The 24,212-nt window shown below is 34.6% G+C and overlaps 1 protein-coding gene across 3 annotated transcripts in view; it reads left to right on the top strand.

The window, feature by feature from the left end:
* Ccser1 (coiled-coil serine rich protein 1) overlaps window positions 1-24,212 on the top strand; it is a 1,153,064-nt gene that overhangs the window by 606,586 nt on the left and 522,266 nt on the right. For 2 of the 3 annotated variants that reach the window (XM_050162333.1, XM_050162332.1), the window contains one exon: window positions 7,236-7,313. In XM_050162333.1, the coding sequence (XP_050018290.1) occupies window positions 7,236-7,313 (78 nt within the window). Of the gene's footprint in view, window positions 1-7,235; window positions 7,314-16,542; window positions 17,586-24,212 lie in introns of those variants that run through there. The other variant, XM_050162334.1, reaches the window with a different exon arrangement.

Here is a 24,212-nt window from a genome sequence, read left to right on the forward strand (position 1 = left end):
GAAGTGGTGAGAAGAAGGTATATTCTTTCTTGTTTGGGTGGAATGTTCTATAGATGTCTGTTAAGTCCATTTGATTCATTATATCTGTTAGTTCTCTTATATCTCTGTTAAGTATTTGTCTGTTTAACCTGTTCATTGTTGAGAGAGGGGTGCTGAAATATATTAGTGTGTGAGGTTTGATGTGCGACTTAAGTTTTAGTAATGTTTATTTTACATATGTGGATTCTCTTGAATTGGCACATAGATATTCAGGATCGAGACTTCATCTTGATGAATTGTTCCTGTATGAGTATAAAGTGTCCTTTTCCATCTCTTCTGATTGATTTTAGTATGAAATCAATTTTGTTAGATAGTAGAATAGCCACATCTGCTTGTTTCTTAGGTCCATTTGATTGGAAAACCTTTTCCCAACCCTTTACTCTGAGGTAGTGTCTGTCTTTGAGGTTGAGGTGTGTCTCTTTTAAATAGCAGAATGCTGGATCCTGTTTTCATATCCATTCTCTTAGCCTGTGTCTTTTTATAGGTGAATTTAGACAGATTGATATTAATGACCAGTGATTACTAGTTTCTGTTATTTTAGTTTTTGTTGTTTGTGATGTTGTTGTGTGCATTTTTCCCTTCTTTGGGAAGGATTTTATTTGCTGCTCTGAGATCATCTATTGTCTGTGTTTTTATTTGTAGCTAACTTCCTTGGGTTGGAATTTTCCTTCTAGTACTTTGTATAGGGCTGGTTTTGTGACTACGTATTGACTAAATCTGGTTCTGTCGTGGAATATCTTGTTTTCACATATATGGTGATGGAAAGTTTTTCTGGGTATAGTAGTCTGGACTAGCATCCATGGTCTCTGAATGTCTGCACAATGCCTGACCAGGTCCAATCTATAGATTCAATGCAATCCCCATCAAAATCCCAAAATAATTTCACAGATCTTGAAAAAAAAATCAACTTCATATGGAAAAACAAAAACCCCAGGATAGCCAAAACAATCCTGTACAATAAATGAATTGCAGGAGGCAATACCATCCCTGACATTAAGCTCTATTACAGAGCTACAGTAATGAATACAGCTTGGTATTGGCATAAAAACAGAGACATTGAGCAATGGAATCAAATTGAAGACCTGTATATTAATTCACACCTCTATAAACACCTGATTTTTGACAAAGAAGCTAAAATTATACATTGGAAAAAAGAAAGCATCTTCAACAAATGGTTTTGGCATAACTAAGTCAACCTGTAGAAAAATGAAAGTAGATCCATATCTGCCACCATGCACAAAATTCAAGCCAAAATGGATTAAAGATCTCAAAATAAACCCAAACACACTGAACCTGATATAGGAGAAAGTGGGAAGTAACCTTCAATGCATGGGCACAGGAGACCACTTCCTAAATATAACCCTAGTAGCACAGACAATGAGAGCAACAATAAATAAATGTATATTTTATTTTAGGACCTCCTAAAACTGAGAAGCTTCTGTAAAGCAAAGGACACAGTCAATAAGACAAAAAGGCAGCCTACTGAATGGGAAAAAAAGCTTCACTAACCCCACATCAGACAAAGGACTGATCTCCAAAATATATAAAGAACTTTAGAAATTAGACATTAAAATTCTAAATAACCCAATTAAAAAGTGGTATACTAAACTAAACAGAGAATTATTAACAGAAGAATTTCAAATGGCCAAAAGATACTTAAGGACATGTTCAATTTTCTCAGGTGTACACGAGAGCCTGCTTGTTGGGGTTTCTGTCCTGCCCAGTTCCCACAGCTAGTAAGCCCCAAAGAAAATCACACAGAGATCTCCATAAGTTATAAACTGATTGGCCCATTACCAGGCTTCTTATTAGCTCTTATAACTAATATTAACACATTATTCTTATCTACGATAGCCACAGGGCTCAGTACCTTTTTCAACGGGGTAGGACACACCTTGCTTCTTCAGTGTCTGGAAAGTACTGTGGAGGAATGGGCTTCCTCCTTCCTAGAATTCTCCTGTTCTCATTGCCCCACCTCTACTTCCTGTCTGGTTGTCCCGCTTATACTTCCTGCCTGGCTACTGGCCAATCAGTGTTTATTTAAAACACAATCGACAGAATACAGACAATTCTCCCACACCAATCAGGGAAATGCAAATCAAAACAACTCTGGGATACCATCTTACACCTGTCAGAATGGCTAAGATAAAATAACTAATGATAGCTTATACTGGAGAGGATGTGGAGCAAGGGGAACACTCATCCATTGCTGGTGGGAATGCAAATTTGTGCAACCACTTTGGAAATAAGTGTGGTGGTTTCTCATAAAACTGGGAATCAATCTACCTCAGCATCCAGCACTACCACGCTTGGGAATATACCCAAAAGATGCTTAATCATACTACAAAAGCATTTGTTCAACTATGTTCATAGCAGAACATTTGTAACATTTGTAACAGCCAGAAACTGGAAACAACCTAGATGCTCCTCAACCGAACAATGGGTAAAGAAAGTGTGGCACATCTTCACATTAGAGTACTACTCAGGGGTGAAAAAACAATGACACTTGAATTTTTCATGCAAATGGATGGAATTAGAAAACACTATCCTGAGTGAGATAACTCAGACCCCCCAAAAAAAAAAACCCGAATATGGTATGTACTCACTCATAAGTGGATACTAGTCATAAACATTGAACCTATAGTTCATGATCCTAGAGAAGCTAAGTAATAAGGTGAACCCAAAGAAAAACATATAGATCCACCTTGAAACTGGAAACAGACCAAAAAAAAATGGGAGCATGGAGGCAGGCAGTAAAAAGAAGGGGAGAAAGAAGGGTGATGTGAGGAAAACTTGAAGGAATGGGATAGTTGAGATGGAGGACAGACAGATATCAGAGGAAGGAAAGAGATACCTTGATTAAGTGAGCCGTTATGGGGTTATCAAGAAACCCGGCTCTAGAAAAATGCCCAGGCATCCTCAAGGATGACCCCAGCTAAGACCCTAAGCAATAGAGGAGAGGGTGTCTGAACTGGACTTGCCCTGTAGTCAGGCTGATGATTATCTTAAATATCACCATAAAATCTTCATCCAACAACAAATGGAAACAGAGGCAATGACCCACATCTGAGCACTGGACTGAGTTCTCAAGATCCAGTTGAAAAGTGGAGGGAGTGGGAGTATCAGCAAGGAATTCAAGACCATGAGGGGTTCATCCATTGAGACAATTTGCTTGAGTTAATGGTAGCTCACCAACTTCAACTGGACTAGGAGTGAATGAGCATGGGAACAAACAAGTCCCTCTGAAGGGGGTTGACAGTTGGGGCAGACTGAGGGGCCACTGATAGTGACACTGGTATTTGTGTCTGCTGCATGTACTGGCTTCTTGGGATCCTATTCTCTTTGGATGTATACCTTGCTCAACCTAGATGTAGTAGGAAGGGCCTTGGACTTTCTACAGGGTGGGGTGCATTGCCCTCTTTTAAGATTGGAGGGAGTGGGGTGGGAGGGTCTGTGAAGGGAGTGGGAGGAAGGGAAGGAGTGGGAGGAAGGGAGGAAGTAGGAATATGGATTGATATTTTTAAGTGATAAAATAAAAATATAAAACAAAGTAAATTAGACTTTTTTCCACTAAATTTACTCCTTTTTAAATTTAGTTTTGAAAATGTCATACATGAGGATTGTATTTTCATTACTTCTTTTTTAATATTTATTTATTTATTAATTTATTATGTATACAATATTCTGTCTGTGTGTATGCCTGAAGAGGGCACCAGACCTCATTACAGATGGTTGTGAGCCACCATGTGGTTGCTGGGAACTGAACTCAGGACCTTTGGAAGAGCAGGCAATACTCTTAACCGCTGAGCCATCTCTCCAGCCCTATTTTCATTACTTCTGCATCTCCTCTCCAGCGACTCTTGCTGTGTACCCATTCAATCCCTCTCAAATTCATGATCTTTCCATTTTAATTAATGTGCTGCTTATAAGTTGTTGTGGGCATTCAGTTTTTCTAGCACTGTTCTTTGAATATGTCCTCTTTTTCTCCACTGTAGGTTTTTTGCCATCTTTGCCAAATATCTATCATACAGCTGTAATTTAGATTACTCATGTTTGAGTCTTCTATTTTCTTCCGCTGATCTGCTTGTCTCTCTTTGTGCCAGTACCATGCTGTTTTTATTACTATAGCTTTCAAACTTAGCTTGAAATTTGATATAATAATCATTATTATTTTTACTTAGGAATCCTTTAGTTATCTGGAGTGTGTATGTGTGTGTGATTTTATATGTACTTGAGGACTTATTTTTATTACTTATGTGAAAATGTTGGTGTATTTTGATTGACTTGGGTTTGCATTGAATCTTTAAATTGTGCTTTTGGTAGGATGTTCATTTTTTTACTATATGAGTTCTACTAATCCATAAGCATAGGAAATCTTTCTATCTTCTAGTGTCTTACCCAGTCTCTGTCTTAAGAGTTTTACAATTTTCATCTTAGGGTTTCCATAGTAACTACCTTAGTTTTATTCCTTGAGTTTTTCTGTTTGTTTTTTTTTTTTTTGAGTACAAGAGTGTTTCAAGATCTTTTTCCAAGTGTGTTTGCTATTTGTATATTGAAACATTACATACAACTGTTTTTTTTTTTTTTTTTTTTTTTTTTTTTTTTTTTTTTTTTTTTTTTTTTTTTTTTTTTTTTTTTTTTTTTTTTTTTTTTTGAGACAGGGTTTTTCTGTGGCTTTGGAGCCTGTCCTGGAACTAGTCCTGTAGACCAGGCTGGTCTCGAACTCACAGAGATCCGCCTGCCTCTGCCTCCTGAGTGCTGGGATTAAAGGCGTGCGCCACCACCGCCAGCTCATACAACTGTGTTTTAAGTTTTTTTATTTACCTACTTTGTGTATATAAATGCTTTGCCTGTATGTATGCCTGTGTACTCAGTACATTTCTGGTGCCTGCAGAGGTCAGAAGAGATGGTTGGATCTCCTGGCATTGGAGTTACGGGTGATGTGAATGTTGCATATCTAACCTAAAACAGGACATGTGGGGATGATGCCAACATGTGAAATTAGAATTTGTTTATGGATTGAATATGCTGTAGATGTCCAGTCTATTAATGTCTGTTATATCACTCACATACACATGTCCCCACCCCCAATATGTCTGTGCTTGAATATGACACTTAAGACAAATAGAGTAGTCTCAGAATATTCTGCTGTCATTAATTATCATGGCTATTAGAGGAATTTCATGCCTTCTCAAAATTTGTCTTTTACATGTTTACTTTGCCACATTGCTTTTTCTCGAAATTTGTGTTATAATTCAATAATAACCTTATCCTTCACTCCTGAGTCCTGCTCTAAAATACATTACTTATCATATATTTGTCAGTAGGTATTCTGTGAACTTGTAACCTTTACAGAAAATTAATGGGTAAATCTAAAGCCATCTTAAGTTCCTTCCGCAGACAACCAAAGCCTAGTAAAATCTAAAAAGAATATAATCATGTGGACCTCAAGAATAGTTTGTTATCCCCCTGCAATGACTGTTGTACAATGACTACAGGAACTATTTATTTGTATGTTTTCTCGAACATACGACATAGAGACAAAAACTTCTCTTCATAGTGTTTCAGAGTTGGGACATCTTTATACATAAGAACACTAAGGTTGAAGACAGAGGAAGGTTTAAATTTTCTGTTCTACTTACTGTCTTGTGTTATCTTTAACTCAGTGTCTGTTTTATGTACTTAAGTGACAATAATATTTTAAAATAATCATTATATCCATAAATTGTGCATATTATTTGCTTCATGGCCTGACATCTAGCCTGTATCCCATTTGTATCTGCTGTAAGTACTGATAATTATAGTGGTAAAGATTACAGTAGGAAAGAAAATGTAAATGCAGTTAAATGCTCTCCATCAGTTCAGAAACTGTATTTTTTCTTATATGCAGTTATTTTTTATGATAAAAGTTATCTTTTACTATACAACAGTGTCATATTCTAATATACAATTTAATTGCTAAGAGGTTTGCCTATGAAAAATATTTGTACACAGTAGCAATAGTACACATTACCTCAAATCAACATACTTTAGTAGCTTAAGCATTAGCAAATATAAATCAGGAGGCATCTTCTTTATCTCTTCTTGACTCTTTACAAACATGTGCCATGTGTCTCTAAATTATGCACACATTTTATTTTTCTTAATTGTAAATAAGAACAAACCAACCTCTGTGTTTTAATTAAGAAATATCAAGTTGTTCATTTCTTGGAAAGGAAACCCTAAAGTCAATTACATAATCACATTTACAATTATTTTATTTGTAAAAGTTGCCTCTGAGAAATTGAATCAATTTAACCTTCCACTATCTCCCAGAGGGGCTAGGGAAATTGTGTTTGCTTAGGGGATTAGAGAGACAAAAAAAAAATACCCTCATAGGTGCCTAAGAACTTATTGCCAGATGCCCCTCTCCTCTGTGTTACTTTGTTCTGATTTCATCTTATGCATAATATAAGGTCACTGAAAAGTTGAAATCAGTGTGTTGTGATTTATCTCAAATGGGTTTCTGACCTTGCAATTGCAAAATAGCATTTTGGGAAAGAAACTAACTTGGAATCATTTGTGCATGTTTCTGTCCTGTCTGGTTTGGCCTTGCCACTCTGGTCTCATCCTTTGGCACATCTGTACTTTCTTTCCTGACCTGACTCCACTGGCTTCATTCTTCACTGTTTCTTTCCTGACTATCTCTATAAACAATTTTTGAACTTCTATCTATTTAGGCCCATCATTGTAGCAATTTCTGACTTCAGGTATTTATGAGTTATTGCCCCCCTCAAAAGCCCCATGTCACACCCATTTCTACTTTAAGTTGGTCCCCATATAATACATCTTTCTCTTCTTATCTGAGGTGGCAGAACATTCTCTACCCAACCTACAAATGTGTGTCAGTGCTGCAGAATTACAACACACACTTTAGCAGTAGTGTTCAAATACCTGCAATATGCGGGCTAGCTCTTATCCAAAGCACCACAGTTACTCTTAGACTAGGTGAAAAGATGGCCCCTTGGGATGGCTGTGACCAAAAACTAAGCTATAAATATTTGCACTCGTTCAAAAACATTATGATAATTGAGGGCACACACACACACAGAAAGAGATTCATGAATTAGAGATTAATCAAATTTTAGTAAGTAGAAAATATTAGCATAGAAGCACATGGCTTACCATTATTGTAATTTTCTTTTTCCACTTTGCAGGAAAAAGTGCAACATTTACAGAAGGCTTTTGCTTCACGAGTAGATAAATCCACGCAGACTGAACTTCTAGGCTGTGATGTAAGTAACTATATAAGACCATTTTTATCTTCTTTACTGGTTTTCAGACTTTCATAGCTTATTTACCTCTGCTGTGGTGTCCCGTGGTGACTGCATAGAATTGGGCTCTTCTTTGATCATCACTTGTTCTAAACATTCCCAAACACCTTGTTGACCTGAAAAAGATAATTCCAGGCACCAAGTGGCATAAAGAAGTCCTATTAACATTTTTACAGCAACATTTCTAACTTGGTGAATTTTAAGATACATGAAAATGTGCATAAGAATACTATAATTTATAATATAATATAACTATAATAATAATAGGATAATTTGTTTTTAAGAAAATTCTAATTTATTTATTTACAACTTAATAAAGTTATTAGGTTTGCAATAACCTAAGGCCAAACATTTTTACATTCAGGCATGTAAAAATACCTCCAACTTTGTAAACAATTTTACCATAATGTTTTAGCTCTTGGGCTTCAGTGTAGGCAATGCAAGTAATTTAATTCAAAGTTAGTGGTTTTTTTTCTTAATGTAAAATACTTGCTGATAGGTTTGTAAGATGTTTTAAAACCGATATCCCTCCAGAAATCATATATGATTTTGTAAAGCTGATGTAAATAACAGTTTTTCTTAAGCATAGCTCTAAAATTTGTGTTTTGTTGAATTGCTTCTACTCCCCTCTGCTAAAAAGTAAAGGGGAGAACTATTGGAAGAACCTGTTCTAACATTTAGAAATGTTGATGAGTAAGCTTTGCTGACAAAACTGGATACATTCAAGCTTTGAGTTTTGTGAACATCTCACTATGATTACAGCATATATTTATATTTATATCTCATGTTATCTGAAAGCATAAATATAGAAGTCACTCTTGTGTTGCCATGCAAACTGCATTAAATTTATGTTGTATACATGTCTCTGTCACAAAATAAACTAGTTTTGACTTCTAGCACAAATTGTTTTCAAAGTTTAGTTTTAGTTTAAACCTACTAAAAGCTATATTTTTCTGGGGAATTTTTCTATAATATATATTTTAATGTTTTCTTCTAGATGTTTAAGTAACTTACAGGTACTGATATCATTACAACAATGGTTTTGAGATGTTATCTTGATGCTGTTAATCTTTATTAATCTTTATTTTTGAGAGAAACTAGTTTTATAATTTAGGGTAGTTTACAAGTAATCCATTGCTTATCTCTTTTGAGTTTTTCCCCCAATATGGCAATTGTAAATACATAATTGTGTATCAGCTCTTAGATCATACATTTTAGATAATTATCTGTGTATTTCTAAGTCTGGATGTCAGAGATGTTTCAAAAAGAATTATAAAAGCAAAATCTCCATCAAACCATATTGCAATATACATCATAGCAAATGTACACTACAGGTTAGCTTAGAATCCAACTACTTCAAAGCACTCAGTTCTTAAGTGAGTTATCTAAATTCCAGGAAGGTCAAACCATTTTTATTATGAGCTCTGTAGGGCACTTGGATTGTTAGGAAAAGTAATACATTCTTAATATAAAGACAAGAAAGATTAATTTGGTGTGGTTTGGGAATTAATGTTTGAGTATCTCCACTCTAAGTAATTCAGTAGTGACTCAACATAGACAAATAATGCAAGACTTGTATGTACCAGTGTCACGTTTTAGATCCCATTGTGGATGCTCATGAGAACTGGTGTCTGCGGAGTGAATTTGCTTCTCTGGGGATCATTATATTCTTTCTCACAGAATACACCATAGTACTTGGTTTTATAAATATGCAAACACAAATTTTGAAAATGAGGGAGGAACATGATAGTTCTCTTGAAGTTTTCATTGTTCTTAGTTTGTCTTCATGTGATGAAGGCAAAGTTGCCCATGACCTAAGGCCAAGAAAGAATACTTCCTTGGTAGTGACTTCCAAAGAGTTCGCCCCCACCAAAGAGCTCCTCCCACCCCAAGCACTTCTTATAGTCTGGAGAGCTGTTAACACTGGACAGTACTCAGTTCATGCTGATATGCTTAGCCTTTCCGTGGCATTTATATATAACACAATCCACGCAATCAGTAAATGATGACTAAATGCACATAACTTAACAAAGTAACTATATTCAACCACATGCACAGGAGAGTGCTTTCTATATGAAGACCTGAGAAAAGGAATATTGTAAATCAATTAAAGGTAAGACAATTAGAATTATGAATTGCTTAATAGCTAGGACACATGTGACTTGTCCACACTTCTCCAGGAACATGAATTGTCATCTGTAAACTGTAAATCTTAAATGTAAATAATTTAACTTACATGTGCATATGAATAACTATCTCTATAATATTTTCTTCATAGTGTCATTATTTTAAGTTAGGATAAACACATTCACACCTACATATGTGTATAAACATCTATTTATAATTTTCTAGAGCTTCGCAGGGAAGAAAAAATATTTTTATCGAAGCTATGTATATCATCTTTTGTTCTTATTATTTCCTACCTGGTTTTTGAATCTGTCAGTATCAACCACATTTGCTCTTTATGGACCAATTGTGATCATGGGTCAGAGGTGTGAATATCAGATTGCAAAATACCAAGTCACCATTAACATTAAGGACATGGTTTTTGTTACATATCCTGCATAAGAATGGAATCTGTACCAACCCAGTACAAAATATACTAATGGAAGTTTACTACCGAGCAATTTAAAGGTTTATTTTTTTTAAAACAAACTCTGTCATGAAGCAATTTTATAAGGACGTTCGAACCCAAATAATTTAAGTGTCACCTACGCTTGTGAAACCGGATAGAAGATGTTTGGGTAGAATCATGAAACATCAAAATTTCCTATAAGACCTTAACACTGATTGAGATCTTTCTGATTATATCACCTGCAGATAAAGGCCTCCATAGAGCACATATACTGTCTGTCAATATTTAAATTTTGAGAGATACTGCAAGTAATTATTTGATTAAACTATTTGAGAGTGAATAGCTAAATTTAAAAAGGAAGGTATTAATTATTATCAGTAAGAAAATTTAGGATTTAATTAATTTAATATTTTAGTGAACAATTTTACTCTCTTGCTCTGTTTTATCAAAGGTTATTATTTCCATTAATATGATCGACTTCCAGTATAAATTTTCATTCAAGTAATACCTTGATTTTACTCAGAATAATCACAAAATTTGTCTTTTAGGATTAGAATTTAGAGTAATGAGATCTACTATTTTGTGTGTGTTTTGAATTTTTACAGAATATCTTTAATATAATTGAACTTTTAAGATTTTTATCACTTTTTAAAATGTAAAATTGCCTGGTATTTCATCAAATATTGAATTGTTATGGTGGGTATATGTATTATTAATGACTTTAACTTTACTATTAAAAGTGGGTTGAAGTTTGATTCACATATATTTTCAACCTAGTCCAGTATATGTGTATAGTATAACAAGATTTGATTACTTTGTGTTTTTCAACTATTTTAACTAAGTTTCTCAAGGAAATATGCTTTATATAAGAAGTTTCTACTCAGGCTAGAAAAATAATAAAATATACATTATATATGAAGGTATGGAGAGAATGTCTCAGTACACTTTTCTGTGTATATTGATACATCTTCTGGCTTTACTATATTTCATTTATGTGCTTACCCTGGCAGTTATTGTACAAAGAGCTCATAAATATATGAGAACTTTCTCCTGTCTCACTCAGAATGGAGATGAGGATGCTTGTCTTTGACTGCATTTGTTGATTGGCCGTTTTTGTGCCATGTTATCTCAGCTGAATGTTGTCAGCTCAGCATTCTCATTGGTTCCTGACAACTGTACTGCATGAAATCTTCCTAGCCACGATACTGTCATCTTCCACAGTCAGAACTTCTGATGTGTATGCATATGTCCCAATACTTGCCAGACAAAATAATGTCTTTCTCCAAATGCTCCATCTGTTAATATTCACTCGACTCTGGTATTTTTGTTTATACCTAGAAATTAAATCACCTGTATAAAGAATTGTAGAGTTTTGTTTGCTTTAGGACAATTATTTTTTGTATTGTATTAAATGCCTGGATAAGAACATTGATTAAAAGTGCTAATAGTAAACTGGTTACTTTCTATGTAGTGTAGATGCTTGGTTTGTCTAGCATGGATGGTCTTATATCACAGCTTTGAAAATTTTTGAATTAATATTCAGCAAATATTACTTTTTCCAAGGAACCTTTAACTGAAAAGCCCCAGATAGTCTCTTATTGAGTATGCAATTGCTTAATCTGTGTAATTAAATTAAGGATAACAAATGAAGAAATGAAAAACACAGCAGAAGGTTCTAAGGGAGAGGTAACACAGGAAGGAGCTACTGATATGTGAGAGGCTGGGAGTGGGAATGGCATCTGCAGAGTTCCAGAGGGACACTGAAACAGAGAAGGGTGAGCTGTGTGCCTTGGAAGTAGAGAGAAAAGCATCTTTGATAGAAATTCTATTATAGCATCCTCCCTCAAGACCTTCTGAAAGTCCCAGTCAGTGAGAGAATTGTATTATCTTTGCCACAGTGTTGAGAAAGAATAGTCAGATTAACATAAAGACTACAACACCTAGTATAAAAAAGGTGCTTCTGTGTTATTAAGCCAGGTAACAGATTGAGTGTATCAGGAAACCCACAGTTGGGAATCAAAGCCTATACGTGGGAACAGAGGACCAAGGCTTTCTTTGTCTTGTCATCTGGGGAGCAGAGACTCAGGCCTATGTGTACCATCCACCTGAGGGAACAGCAGCCTCAGGCCTTTTTTGCATATCCACAGGAAGGAACAATGACTTAGTAACCCCCTTACATAGCCTTTAGGTATAAAAAAAATAAAAGAAAAGCTAAACTCAACCAGAGTTCCTGATAATTACATGTTTTCTCTCTTCATTCTTTTCTGTCCTCTCCTCCCCTCCCCTCTCCTCCCCTCCTCTCCTCCCTCCCCTCCCCCCTTCCCTTCTCCTCTGCTCTCCTTTTATTTCTCTGGAAGAACATCTGGAAGGAAGCACATTTGCCCCTTATATCTCTGTGTGATTGTTCCAGGAGTCACATTAGACCCATCTTCACGTACTCAAGTTCTCATAGGATGGGTCCAGTAGTTGCACATCCTACTGTCTGTATGGGTTACATGCATCTCCAGGTTATATGCAATATCTTATGCAATATAAATAATCTATAAATACTTGATTCATTATTTGGAGGTTGATACTTCTCAGCCACTTGCTTTACCCTCTCGGGTTAGAGGGTCTTCATGCTTACCTTACTTTTACCAGTGAGAAAACGGAAATGGATTTTTTTAGAGACAAAGACGTTGACATTTGTAGATTGAAAGTGTTTTAAAAAAGATATAAAGTTATTTTACAGTGTAGTCATAGAGAATTAAGGGAAAAAGTTTTATAAGTGTATTTATACAGAACTGGCACAGGAGCAGGAATTTTTAGACTATTCCATTAGAAACTTTCTTAAAAGCAAGCCACATATATCATTAACCTTGTGCACTATAAAGTAAGAACGCAAGGAAATTACACTCTTAGTGATGCTGAGTTAAGATGGTAATTACAATTGTAAATTTATGAGACTGAATTAGTATATAGAAAATTTATTCTAAAAGAGTATAATTTACAGTTCAGAATACTTAGAGTCAGTTCTATAAATATCAGAATTATTTCAGATTTATCATTATTTTATGAATTTTATGTTTATAAATGGATTTATGAATTTGGACTTAATCCACCAAATCGATGTTATAGTCCAACATAGAATTATTTTCTGGAAGAAAAATAGTATAAAAGGGTTAGCATTTTCTTCAATTTTAAGGTAAAACCTGAAACTGGATGAGAAGATTGAAATCTCATGATTTCCAACTTTTTGGTTTTGGAATCTAGGTTGCAAAACTGCAACTGAGAACTTTTTCCCACTGTTTTTAGCCAGGGTCTTTTAACCTAAGCTGGCCTGGGACTTACTATATGATTAGGATGACCTAGAACTCACAACATTCCGTCTTCCTCAGTAACAGGCCTGGGCTACCACATCAGGTCTGAAAGACTACTTCTTAGTTAAAAGGGGTTGGCAAGATTATTACTCATGATTGTGACTTATGAAATGTAAAAATAAATGAATTCATGGAAATTGCAAAGTGTACAAGTATCAGTGGATGTGAGAGTGCATACTAAATTTTGCATCTTTGAACACTCTTATTGCCACCTTGTTTTTTCCACTAAACAAACTAATCACATCCATTTAACATACATATCATATACTCTTAAACTTTGATATTTTAAATATAATAATTACTGTTTGCAACAATAGTAAAATATGACTTTCTTAATAATTTTATTAACTCATTATCATTTAATCATATGAAGATTTTAGTCATTTTTTTGACAAAAACACAGAAAAGATTTTAATTTTCAACTAATAAACATTACAATGCTAATAGTCTACAAACTGAAGCTTTGAGATGTTTATAAACTGTGGCATAGCTTAACTGAGCTAATTGACATTCATATTACCGCATCATTTTGTGGTAAAACACTTAATATCTACTTTTGTCATTGTCAAGTACACAAATCATTGTTAATAATTTTAATCATCATGATGTAAAATTAACCTCTTGAAATAATTCCTCTTGTATTATTTGGGATCTTGTTCACAGTGAGAGATTCTATATCATTCTAATATCATCAATTAACCCATTTCTATTAATCTATGTATACTGCAAGGATGTGGCCTACTGGTAAAGTTCCAGCATCCTTCTCCTTTGGCAGCTAAACAGTATGTGTCTCTTTGACACTTTATAATCTTTCTATATATCTCTGTCCAGATTTCCTGTCTGACTTTATTCTGCTCTGCCATAGAGCATAGCAGATACGTTATTAACAAATAATAATAAAACATTCACAGCACACAGAGGGAAATATCACATCAGGCTTAGTTCTGCCGCAACACAATGTGATAGGCTTTTTTGACTCACCATGGGAATTTTTACTCTTTCTAAGGGGTGGAGGAGGGAGGTAGGAGGGGAGAAAGAGGGAACTGTGGGTGGTATGTAAGATGAATAAAACAATTTAAAAGTAAAAATAATTATTTTAAATAGACTCAAATAATAGATGGTAGATTAGATATATTGATGACTGATGATAGAATAGATAGACAGACAGACAGACAGATAGATGATAAATGAAAGAGACATAAGGAAAGGAAGAAAAAGAAGTAATGATGAGTGGTTAAGGATTTGTGAAGAATCTAGGAAGAATTAGAGAGTTAGAGGAGAGAAAATTTATCAAAATTTATTTCTTGAAGTATTTTTTTAAAAAAATGAGAAATGGAAAGGTATCAAAATAAAAGATTTTAGTCATTTTTATGTATCTTTAAAACATATCCTGTAAACAAGTAGCCTTGTCACATGCACTCCCCCTGCTGAAGAGATTACTGAGAATATAATAAAGTGGTGTGGTCCACCACCATCAATGCTATCTATAAAATCTACCAAGACATATGTTTCCATATATACCAAACAACATGCTCCTAAGATATTCCCCCATCAGCATTTCTTGTTATCGATAATGATGGAAAATAACACAAATATTTATCAATAGATGACCAAACAGGTGGTCATCCAAGAATAAAGATGAAATATCAATATTTTCATATAGAGCTATCTTTAGACTATTAATAAATTGATGCAAATTATGAGTCTATAATGTGTTACCTCATTGTATAATATCTCATTTATGTACCCTACTTCAAAAAGGGAGATAATGGAATGCTTATGTGAGAAAGTAAGCAATGTAGTACTATAGAATACCATAAATGAGATCAAGGAAACTTCCTTTGAGACTGCATAGAAATAACGCTTATCATGGAAAAGAGGAAAGGGAGAGGTAAAAAATAAGTGACACTCCTAAACTTCACAGGTTATCAAACAGTACAATATACACCTGGAAAAGTGAATTTTTAAATGTGTTTTTATTAAAAAAATTCTCTGGTTTGGATCTTCAGTGAGATTTCTTTTAAGGACAAAGAGAATTAACTACTCTATACTTCACGCAGAAGTACATCTCTGTATAGCCTCAGAGGACTAATTTGAAAGCATCCAAGTCTTCCAGCCTCATTTACAGTAGCCACTTATCATCCTACATATCCAAGTAATGAGCAATATTCTGTGAGACTATAGACATGTTTCTTTTGAAAATTATACTTATATATAATATGGGCACACTGCACACACACAAAAACACACTGTGTGCATGTACAAACACACACACACACTCACTCTCACACACACACACTGCATGTCTCAGTAAACTTGCAGCGTGAAATAAGGACTTCTCAAACCTAATGACTGCTCAGATTTTCCACTCCCTTATTATGTGATTTTATTATAGTACCAACTGTTCTCATAGAGAACTCTTCCACAGGCTCTGCTCTATCAAGACATGCTGTCCTGTGCCTTAGTTATTAAGAACCTTTCTTAAAGGATTTTTTGATGTGGATTCAATTGAGGTTTCTCTTCATGTGGGATTTCTTCAGAATTTGCCAGTACTGTTTGAGATAATTCTTAGTTGCCATTCTGATATGTTGCTATATCTTATATACTAACATGTAGCGCACACATGCACACACACACACATCCTTTATATTGGTACATAACACAGTCTTATAGTATTGATTCTGTAGTTCTCTAGATTTCTTAACAACAATTTTACTGTCCTTCGGAACAAGTGATATTACACTTCTTTTATAGATATTTACTTAATGGATATCCTTGTTTTAATATGTATAAAATAGTCTGAAATGCTTTAATTTCCTATCATGTGAGGTTTTGACAGAAATGACAGACTGAAAGTTAGAGTAATAGTAGTTGCAGGCTATATAAATCATCCTGAAGCTTTGTGTGTAGGTCAAGATAGCTGTGGTATACACAGTCTTTAAGAGAACCTCGTGCTATTTACCTATTATCTAATTTTCTGGCTGTTTTTCAGTGGAAGACTATATAAAGAGTTGGAGAAAATGGTATTTTCTACTTGTTTTAAGAAAGGAAAAATTTATGTCAACTTTTCATTCTTTCATTTTACATTACTAAAATAAACTTTCTTTGTAAATGCTAATAACAAATTTTGACATAAAATCACCAAGAGATGAGCTTCTGTATTTTTACTTGTGTTTAAACATTTAATATCTTCATTTAAATTTTCATTTCATTTTGTTATTTGCCATTCATTTCTTTTTATTTTCTTCTTTTTAAGGCCCTGTGGAATCCTACATGCACTGGAAGTTTATTTAAACCAGTACATATTTCAAGCTAAATTAAATAATCATTTGACCAGGAATAATTCTTCAGTGATATTTGACATGTTAAATATTGAGTAAAATAATTTTTCTGTGATTCCTTCTGTTAACTATCTTGCAAAATATGTAATACAGAGATTGTTTCATTCTAAAGACTGTAAAATTTTTCATTTATAAACAGTTTCCACAGAATATTGATGAAGACTCAATGGGCATATATTTGCTTTTATTTACTGTGTGTATTTTTATAAAACATACATTTATTTAAAGATGACCTGTATATGCAAATATACTACTAAAATGTAATATTCCACTTGGCAGTCAATATTGTTTGATCATCCTTCTTATCCATATCTTTTGTTTCTTTGGTTATCAACTTTGTGTTTTTTTATGTCACATTCTGTATGCATTAGATAGACTGGAAATGAAGTCATAGTTACCTCATCTTATCAGGACAGTTCCCAATGATGAATTGGATTATTTGTGACCTCTTATCATCACATGGTGAAACCAGGATGTCTTTAAATGACACAAATCCATGTGGCCTTTATCTAACCACAGAATGTAATACAGACAGAGGAAAAATATGCCCTATAAAGCAAAAAAACAGACTTATCTCACAATGCTAGAAATTTATTGAATGTTTGTGGTATAAGAAGAAGCCTTACCTTGAACTCAAATCCTGTGGGTCCTTTGTTATTACCTTTCTATGATAGCCCACTATATCAAACAGCATAGTAGTAAGAAGACTCTCTTGAGTGGTATAATTTATTGCAAGGATGTTCAGTATTGTGGGCAGGATGTTGGTGAGAAGGGCCACAGGACTCAGGAGAAAAGAGCAGATCTTGGTGACCCCCTCCCTTTGTAAAGACATAATTACATAATTATAATGATCAGTAGTAATGTATAGAACTATGTTATAAAATTTATTAAATTATTTGGAACTTTATATAACATAAAATATAAATGACCAAATGCTGGGTTTAAATTATGGTGTTAAATAAACTATAAATATATTTATTTACACAAAACATTGTATGTGCCCTTATTGACTTTATTCCTTTAGGTATTCTTCTAGGATCCAACATACAAAAACACTGTTTTTCCTCAAATGGTCTAGTTCATTCTTTTCTATGTTTCTATTCTTTTATACTTTATTTTATTATTTTCAAAAGAAAACAAGCTATTTTTTCCATTTTACATACCAATCCCAGTTCCCACTCTCTCCCCTCCTCCCATTCTGTCCACATTCCCACTCACCCACCCTATATCCACAACTTAGAGAAGGTAAGGCACATTGCTCTGGGGAAGGTACGAGGCCCTCCCTACTATATTTAGGCAGAGCAAGGTATCCATCCAAAGAGAACAGCTTCCCCAAAAGCCAGTACAAGCAATAAGGAAAATTCCTATGCCACTGTCAGTGGCCCTACAGTCTGCCCCAGCCATACATCTGTCACTCACATTCCTAGGGTCTAGTTTGGTCCTAATCTAGTTCCTTAAGTGTCCAATTGCAGTTGATGAGCTCCCATTATCTCAGGTAAACTGTTTCAGTGTGGGTATCTCATCATGGTCTTGACCTCCTTGCTCATGTTCTCATTCCTCCCATGCTTCAACTGGACTTTAGGAACTCAGCACAGTGTTCCACTGCATGTCTCTGCCTCTGTTTCTGTTGCTCGATGGAGGATCTATGGTGACATTTAAGATATTCATCAATCTAAGCTCAGGACAAGGTCAGTTTGGGTACCCTCTCCACTATTGCTTAGAGTCTTAGCTGGGGTCATCCTTTAGGATTCCTGGGAATTACTCTAGTGTCAGGTTTCTTGCTAGCCCCATAATGGTTCCCTCAACCAAAATATCTCTTTCCTTGCTCTCATTTCTGTCCTTGCTCCATCTCAACTATCCAGTTTCCTCATGTTTTTCTCCCTCTCCCCTTCTTCTCTTCTCCTCCCACTCTCCCTTCTTTCCACACCCCCATGCTCCCAATTTTATCAGGCGATCTTGTCGATTTCCCCTTTATAGATGAATCTATGTATGTTTTTCTTAGGGTTCACCTTGTTACGTAGCTTCTCTAGGACCATGCTTTACAACTAGTATCCACTTATGACTGAGTGCATACCATGCTCATCTTTCTGGGTCTGCTTTATCTCATGCAGGATTTTTTTTTCTAGTTCCATCCATTTTCATGCAAATTTCATGATGTCATTGTTTTTCACTGCTAAGTAATACTCCATCGTGTATATGTGTCACATTTTCTTTATCCATTCTTCAAAAGAGGGACATTTAGGTTGTTTCCAGGTTCTGTCTACAAATAATTCTTCTATGAACATAGTTGAACAAATGTCCTTGTAATATGATTGAGCATCTTTTGGGTATATGCCCAAGAGTGATATTGCTGGGTCCTGAAGTAAGTTGATTCCCAATTTTCTGAGAAATCTCCACACTGATGTTGTACAAGTTTGCATTCCCACCAGCAGTATAGGAGTGTTCCCCTTACTCTACATCTTCTCTAGCATGAGCTACTATTATTGATGTTTTGATGTTAGCCATTCTGACTGGCATAAGATGGTATCTCAGAGTCGTTTTGATTTGCATTTCCCTGATGGCTATGGATGTTGAACATTTTTTGGGGGGTGGTGTTGAGACAGGGTTTCTCTCTAGCTTTGGAGTCTGTCCTAGAGCTATCTCTTGTAGAACTTGGCGATCAGGCTGGTCTCAAACTCACAGAAATCCACCTGCCTCTGCCTCCAGAGTACTGGGATTAAAGGCATATGCCACCACCACCCAACTTCTCTTCTATTCTTTTAGATTTCTTACATTTGAAATTTTTATATACAGATAGGACAAAACTTCATCTGCTTTCATAAAGCATTACCTCCATAAATTTTTTCATCCTCCTGAATGATCAGTACATTTGGAAGAGGAATCCAATAAAAAAAAAAAAAAAAAACTTGAAGAGGCAGAAAAGACAAAATCTAGGGTTAATTATTAGAATCAGTGAATAATGAAAAGTGCTTTTGATTTTTTTCAAAAGCCACAAAGCACCCATTAGCTGAAATGCAGATAAAACAAACCACTTCTCTTCAAAGGTACAACTTCAGGATGTCCCTTTAAGAACAGCGAACTGTTTACATTGTAACCTTAATAACCTTCCTACATCTCTCTGCTCCTCTCCTCTCCATATTTTCTTCCATTACTGAATATAAAACAGCATGCTCACAGATCAATACTTTCAATTTCTAGAAGTATTTTCAGATTTTTTATGTGCTTACTGTAAAGTGTGTATATTTTTGGTCCATCTTCATTTAGCTGGAACACTGTTGTTCTGCACGTCTTACTCAGCTACATAAAACATGTATAAAATACCTATGGGGGTGTTATGTTATTTCAATAAAAAATGTGTATATGGGCCGGGCAGTGGTGGCACGCGCCTTTAATCCCAGCACTCAGGAGGCAGAGGCAGGAGGATCTCAGTGAGTTCGAGACCAGCCTGGTCTACAAGAGCTAGTTCCAGGACAGGCTCCAAAACCACAGAGAAACCCTGTCTCAAAAAAAAAAAACAAAAAAATGTGTATATGCACTATAAAATTAATCATCTGCATCTTAGTGTGCACATACTAAGGTAGACAATTATTTTCAAAACCGAACAATAGGTAACGGTATGTGTCAGTGCTGCAGTCAGTATAGCACTACTATTTATTGATTAGTTAAAACATGACTAAGGATTTACTTACATAATAAATACAATATATAATCCTTTTCATTTACCCTAGAACCAGGAGAAAAGTATAGTTTGACAAGTATGTTTTTTAATTGTGCTTATTTTTCCTTATAGGTTTCCATAAATAAGGTTGTATCCAATTTTAATTTTCCATGTAGAGACTTTTCAAAAAAGGCTAGGTCTGACTTGTTCTGTTCATTCAGTAATTGTCATCACACTGTCTTATATTGCCACTTTACAAAATAATGGAACAGCTAGTCCTCTTGGATACTAACAGACATATATCAAAGGATCATGTGATACACCTTTTCTGTATACAGTGAAAAAAACTTTTGATGGTAAGTGACTTGAAAAGTAAATTTAAAATAAGAAACTGCTATATAAGGCAATGAGAACCTAAACTGTCTTAAAAAAATAACCTTTTAAAACAAGTTTTTCCTGTGTAGGTAAATGTTAGAGAGTAAGGCAAAGGCATGCTTTCTTTTTGAGATACAGCTTGCTCAATTTCATTGGGAAATAATTGCTTTACTTGAAAATGTTTTCTAAATTTTACCTAAAACATAAAAAATGATACAAAATGGAACAATCAAAGTAAATATGTGTGTGTTAAAGGAAAAATCAAGGTAAAAGTGTATTTACATTGTATATATGTACTTTTACTGTGTATGTGTGCATTAAAATGGGTTAAAAATCTTCCTTGAAAGTTTGCAAGAGAAACAACTAGTATTGTGCATTTAACCAATAAATTGTAAACTTCTTTTTACTTGACAAAATGCAAATTTAAAGATAATGAAATAGAAAAAGAGAAGCCTCTATATAAGGATATTTGCACACAGTGACTCATCAGTTAAGAACACTTGCTACCCTTTCAGAGCTCTCAAGTTCACCATGCACAATGCATTGCACAACCATATCTCCTATTCTAAGAGATGTGATGCCTGCTTCTTACTTCCTCTGGCATCACACACACACATATATACAAGTAAAATATATACTTGCACATAAATACAAGTAAAATATATACACGAAGAAATGTTTTAAAACTTTAAAAAATGCATTGTTATGACATTAGATTAGAAATTTAAGTAACTAATTTTTGGTATGTGGGTACTATAAATTTATTTAGATAAAACAAGTATTGTTCAGAAAAAAGACATGACATCTAGTGTCTCTATGTTAATTAAATCATTTTACTCAATATTTATATTTGTAATAAAATATGCTATTTTGTGAGACAGAATATGATGTGATATGTGTATATTTCATATATACCGACACATTAGTGGTATATGCAGCAAATTAGTGTTTCTTGTACACATAATGCTAAGATACCAAGTTTTTGTCTCTGATGTCTTATGTCCTTGTGGACTAGAATTTTAAAAGGATCTTTTATCTTTTTACTTTTATTAAATTATTAGAGTTATGGAAAGATCCTTTTAACAAAGACTTTGAACACAATAAAGTATAAGCAAGAAACAGAAGAGCTTTATGTGCTGCCTATATATGTTAATGCTACAAGTTAACACTGTATTTTATTATTATATGTTAACTTTTCATGACTCTTCACATGTTAGCTCTAGAGTAGCAAATTTTTACAAAAATATTTTCATTTTCTAATAGAAAAATGTCACTTGTTTGTTTACTTTTTGTTGTTGTTATGGCTTTTAGTTACCATTGTTTATTTTTTTATTAATATGCATCTGCTCTGCTTTTGTTGGTCCCACTGATGTCTCCAGTCTACTTCACTGATTTTATTTTCTTCTATTGTTTCTTGATGGTTCAGTAAAAGCTTTCATCTTGCTCATTTTCTTGAAAACTTATGTTGGACTATTTATCATTAGTCCATTTAAATAAACAACATGACATCCTAATACTATCAAAACCTTAAAACATATTTTAAACAGGGCAGTAACATTTGCCATTGTAAAAGCTAAAATTCCATCAGATAATGTTGAAAACCTTTCACTAATTGCTGTGCTTTGCTCTAAACTAGCAATCTGTGGTCCCCAACACTGAATTTGGCAAATAATTTGGTTTACATATTTCTTTATTCTGTAAAATCAAAAAAATCTGGGAACACCTAAGCCTATGTTTCTAGAACATGACCACACATATTTATCTTCAGAATAAACTCTTCTTATTTTCTTTGGAAGTAAAAACTTTATTTTTGTGTTGAGACATTCATAGTCAAGAAAGGACACTATTTCCTGACTTCCTGGAAGACCAGTGGCACATGAATGAGAATTTACTTCTGAAGTAGAGAAATGGTGGCTGTTCAAGAGTAAACTGATTCTGCCTCCTACTCCCTGAGATTTGGTGTCTCTTTAGGTCTCCAATAAAATGAAAGTGACTCAGGGTGGAGAAAGTATTCATTCATCTCTACAGAGAATATGAGCTTCTCTACTCTACTCCCTGTTGTATAAAGGTCTAGAAGACAGAATAGGTGTTTCACACATATTCTGCTTTTTTTTGTGTGTGGAAATTTTATCTTAAGAAGGATGGCAAGGTGTCTGTCCAGGAACAAAAGATGGGGTAAAAGTGAAAGAACATTAGCTTCTTGGGAAAAGGTGTGTTGATCTTCTTTCCCTCCTGGTTCATGTTTCCCAAAAGGTTCATAGTATAAAAATGGTTTTTGTGGCTGGGCAGTGGTGGCACATGCCTTTAATCTCAGCACTCAGGAATTAGAGGCAGGCGGATTTCTGTGATTTTGAGGCCAGTCTGGTCTAAAAGATCTAGTTCCAGGACAGGCACTAAAGCTACACAGAGAAACCCTGTTTCAAAGAAAAAAAAAATAGTAGTTTTTGTATTTAAGTTGCATGCCCCATAAGTGTTTATAAAGCACTATGATTTATGTTTGTTAAAGTCTCTATTATCCAGTTTTAGGAACATGAACTCAACTTAAAGACAGGTTACTCAAAATTAGTAACTGATCTCCGGACAACAGATGATGCATGTCAATCATTCATGGGCATCAGGAGTAAAGCCTTATGTGGATAAAAACACATAATCCATGATGTTATTTTCCTTGCAGTTTGAAATCAGAATGAAAGCAACAAAAAGATAATATTTGTTTTTATGAATAACTATATAATCTATTATATAAATTGCAAATATATGTTGGGTTGCAATGGAAAAAAAAATGTTCACTACCTTACACAAAAAATCCGATACATAAGAGTTAGCCATCTTACCCAATAACAGTTTATTTGACCGAGGTATCCATTTCTTCTGTTTTGTCTTTAATACTTAAGGTTCTTTCCTCCATCTCTTATATGATCTTGGTGAGGCTTCCTGTTTGAGTTGCTAAATTTTTCATTTCCAGATTTCCTCAGTTTGGGTATTCTTCATTGATTTTTTTTTTCCCGCAGACTTTTGGGTCTTGAATAGTTTTATTCATTTCCTTATTTATTGTTTGTATTTTCATAGATTTTGTTAGGGATTTATTCATTTCTTCTTTTAGGACCTCTGTTATCTTCCATACAGGCTGCTTTAAGCTCTTTGTCTGGTGCTTTATCTGTGTTGCTATAGTCAGGGCTTATCATAGTAAGGTTGCTGGGCTCTCATCAAGATGTGTTGTCCTGGCTCTTTTTGGTTGTTCTTTTACACTGGTGTCTAAGCATCTGGGGTGTGAAGCTCTGAACTTATAGGTCAGATCTGGTCTTACGAGCGGGTGGTTTGTCCCTTGGATTCTATTGCTGTCTCTAGTTCTTAGGAAAGTATGGTGGCTGTGTATTGCCTGGTACAAAGTTCTTCTGGGATCCTTATTGGTATGGCCACTTGAGGTTTATACAAAATGTGCTTCTAAATACTAGGATTTGAAACTTAGTAATGGCGACAGGCAGGGAGAGTGAGGGTCTAAAGAAGGGAAGAAAGCGGGCTGTTCTACTAGGATTTGGGACAGGTAGTAAC

This window comes from Alexandromys fortis, unplaced genomic scaffold (genome assembly GCF_014885135.2).
Source record: "Alexandromys fortis isolate MF-2015 unplaced genomic scaffold, M_Fortis_MF-2015_v1.1 scaffold_117, whole genome shotgun sequence".
Classification (NCBI taxonomy): domain Eukaryota; kingdom Metazoa; phylum Chordata; class Mammalia; order Rodentia; family Cricetidae; genus Alexandromys; species Alexandromys fortis.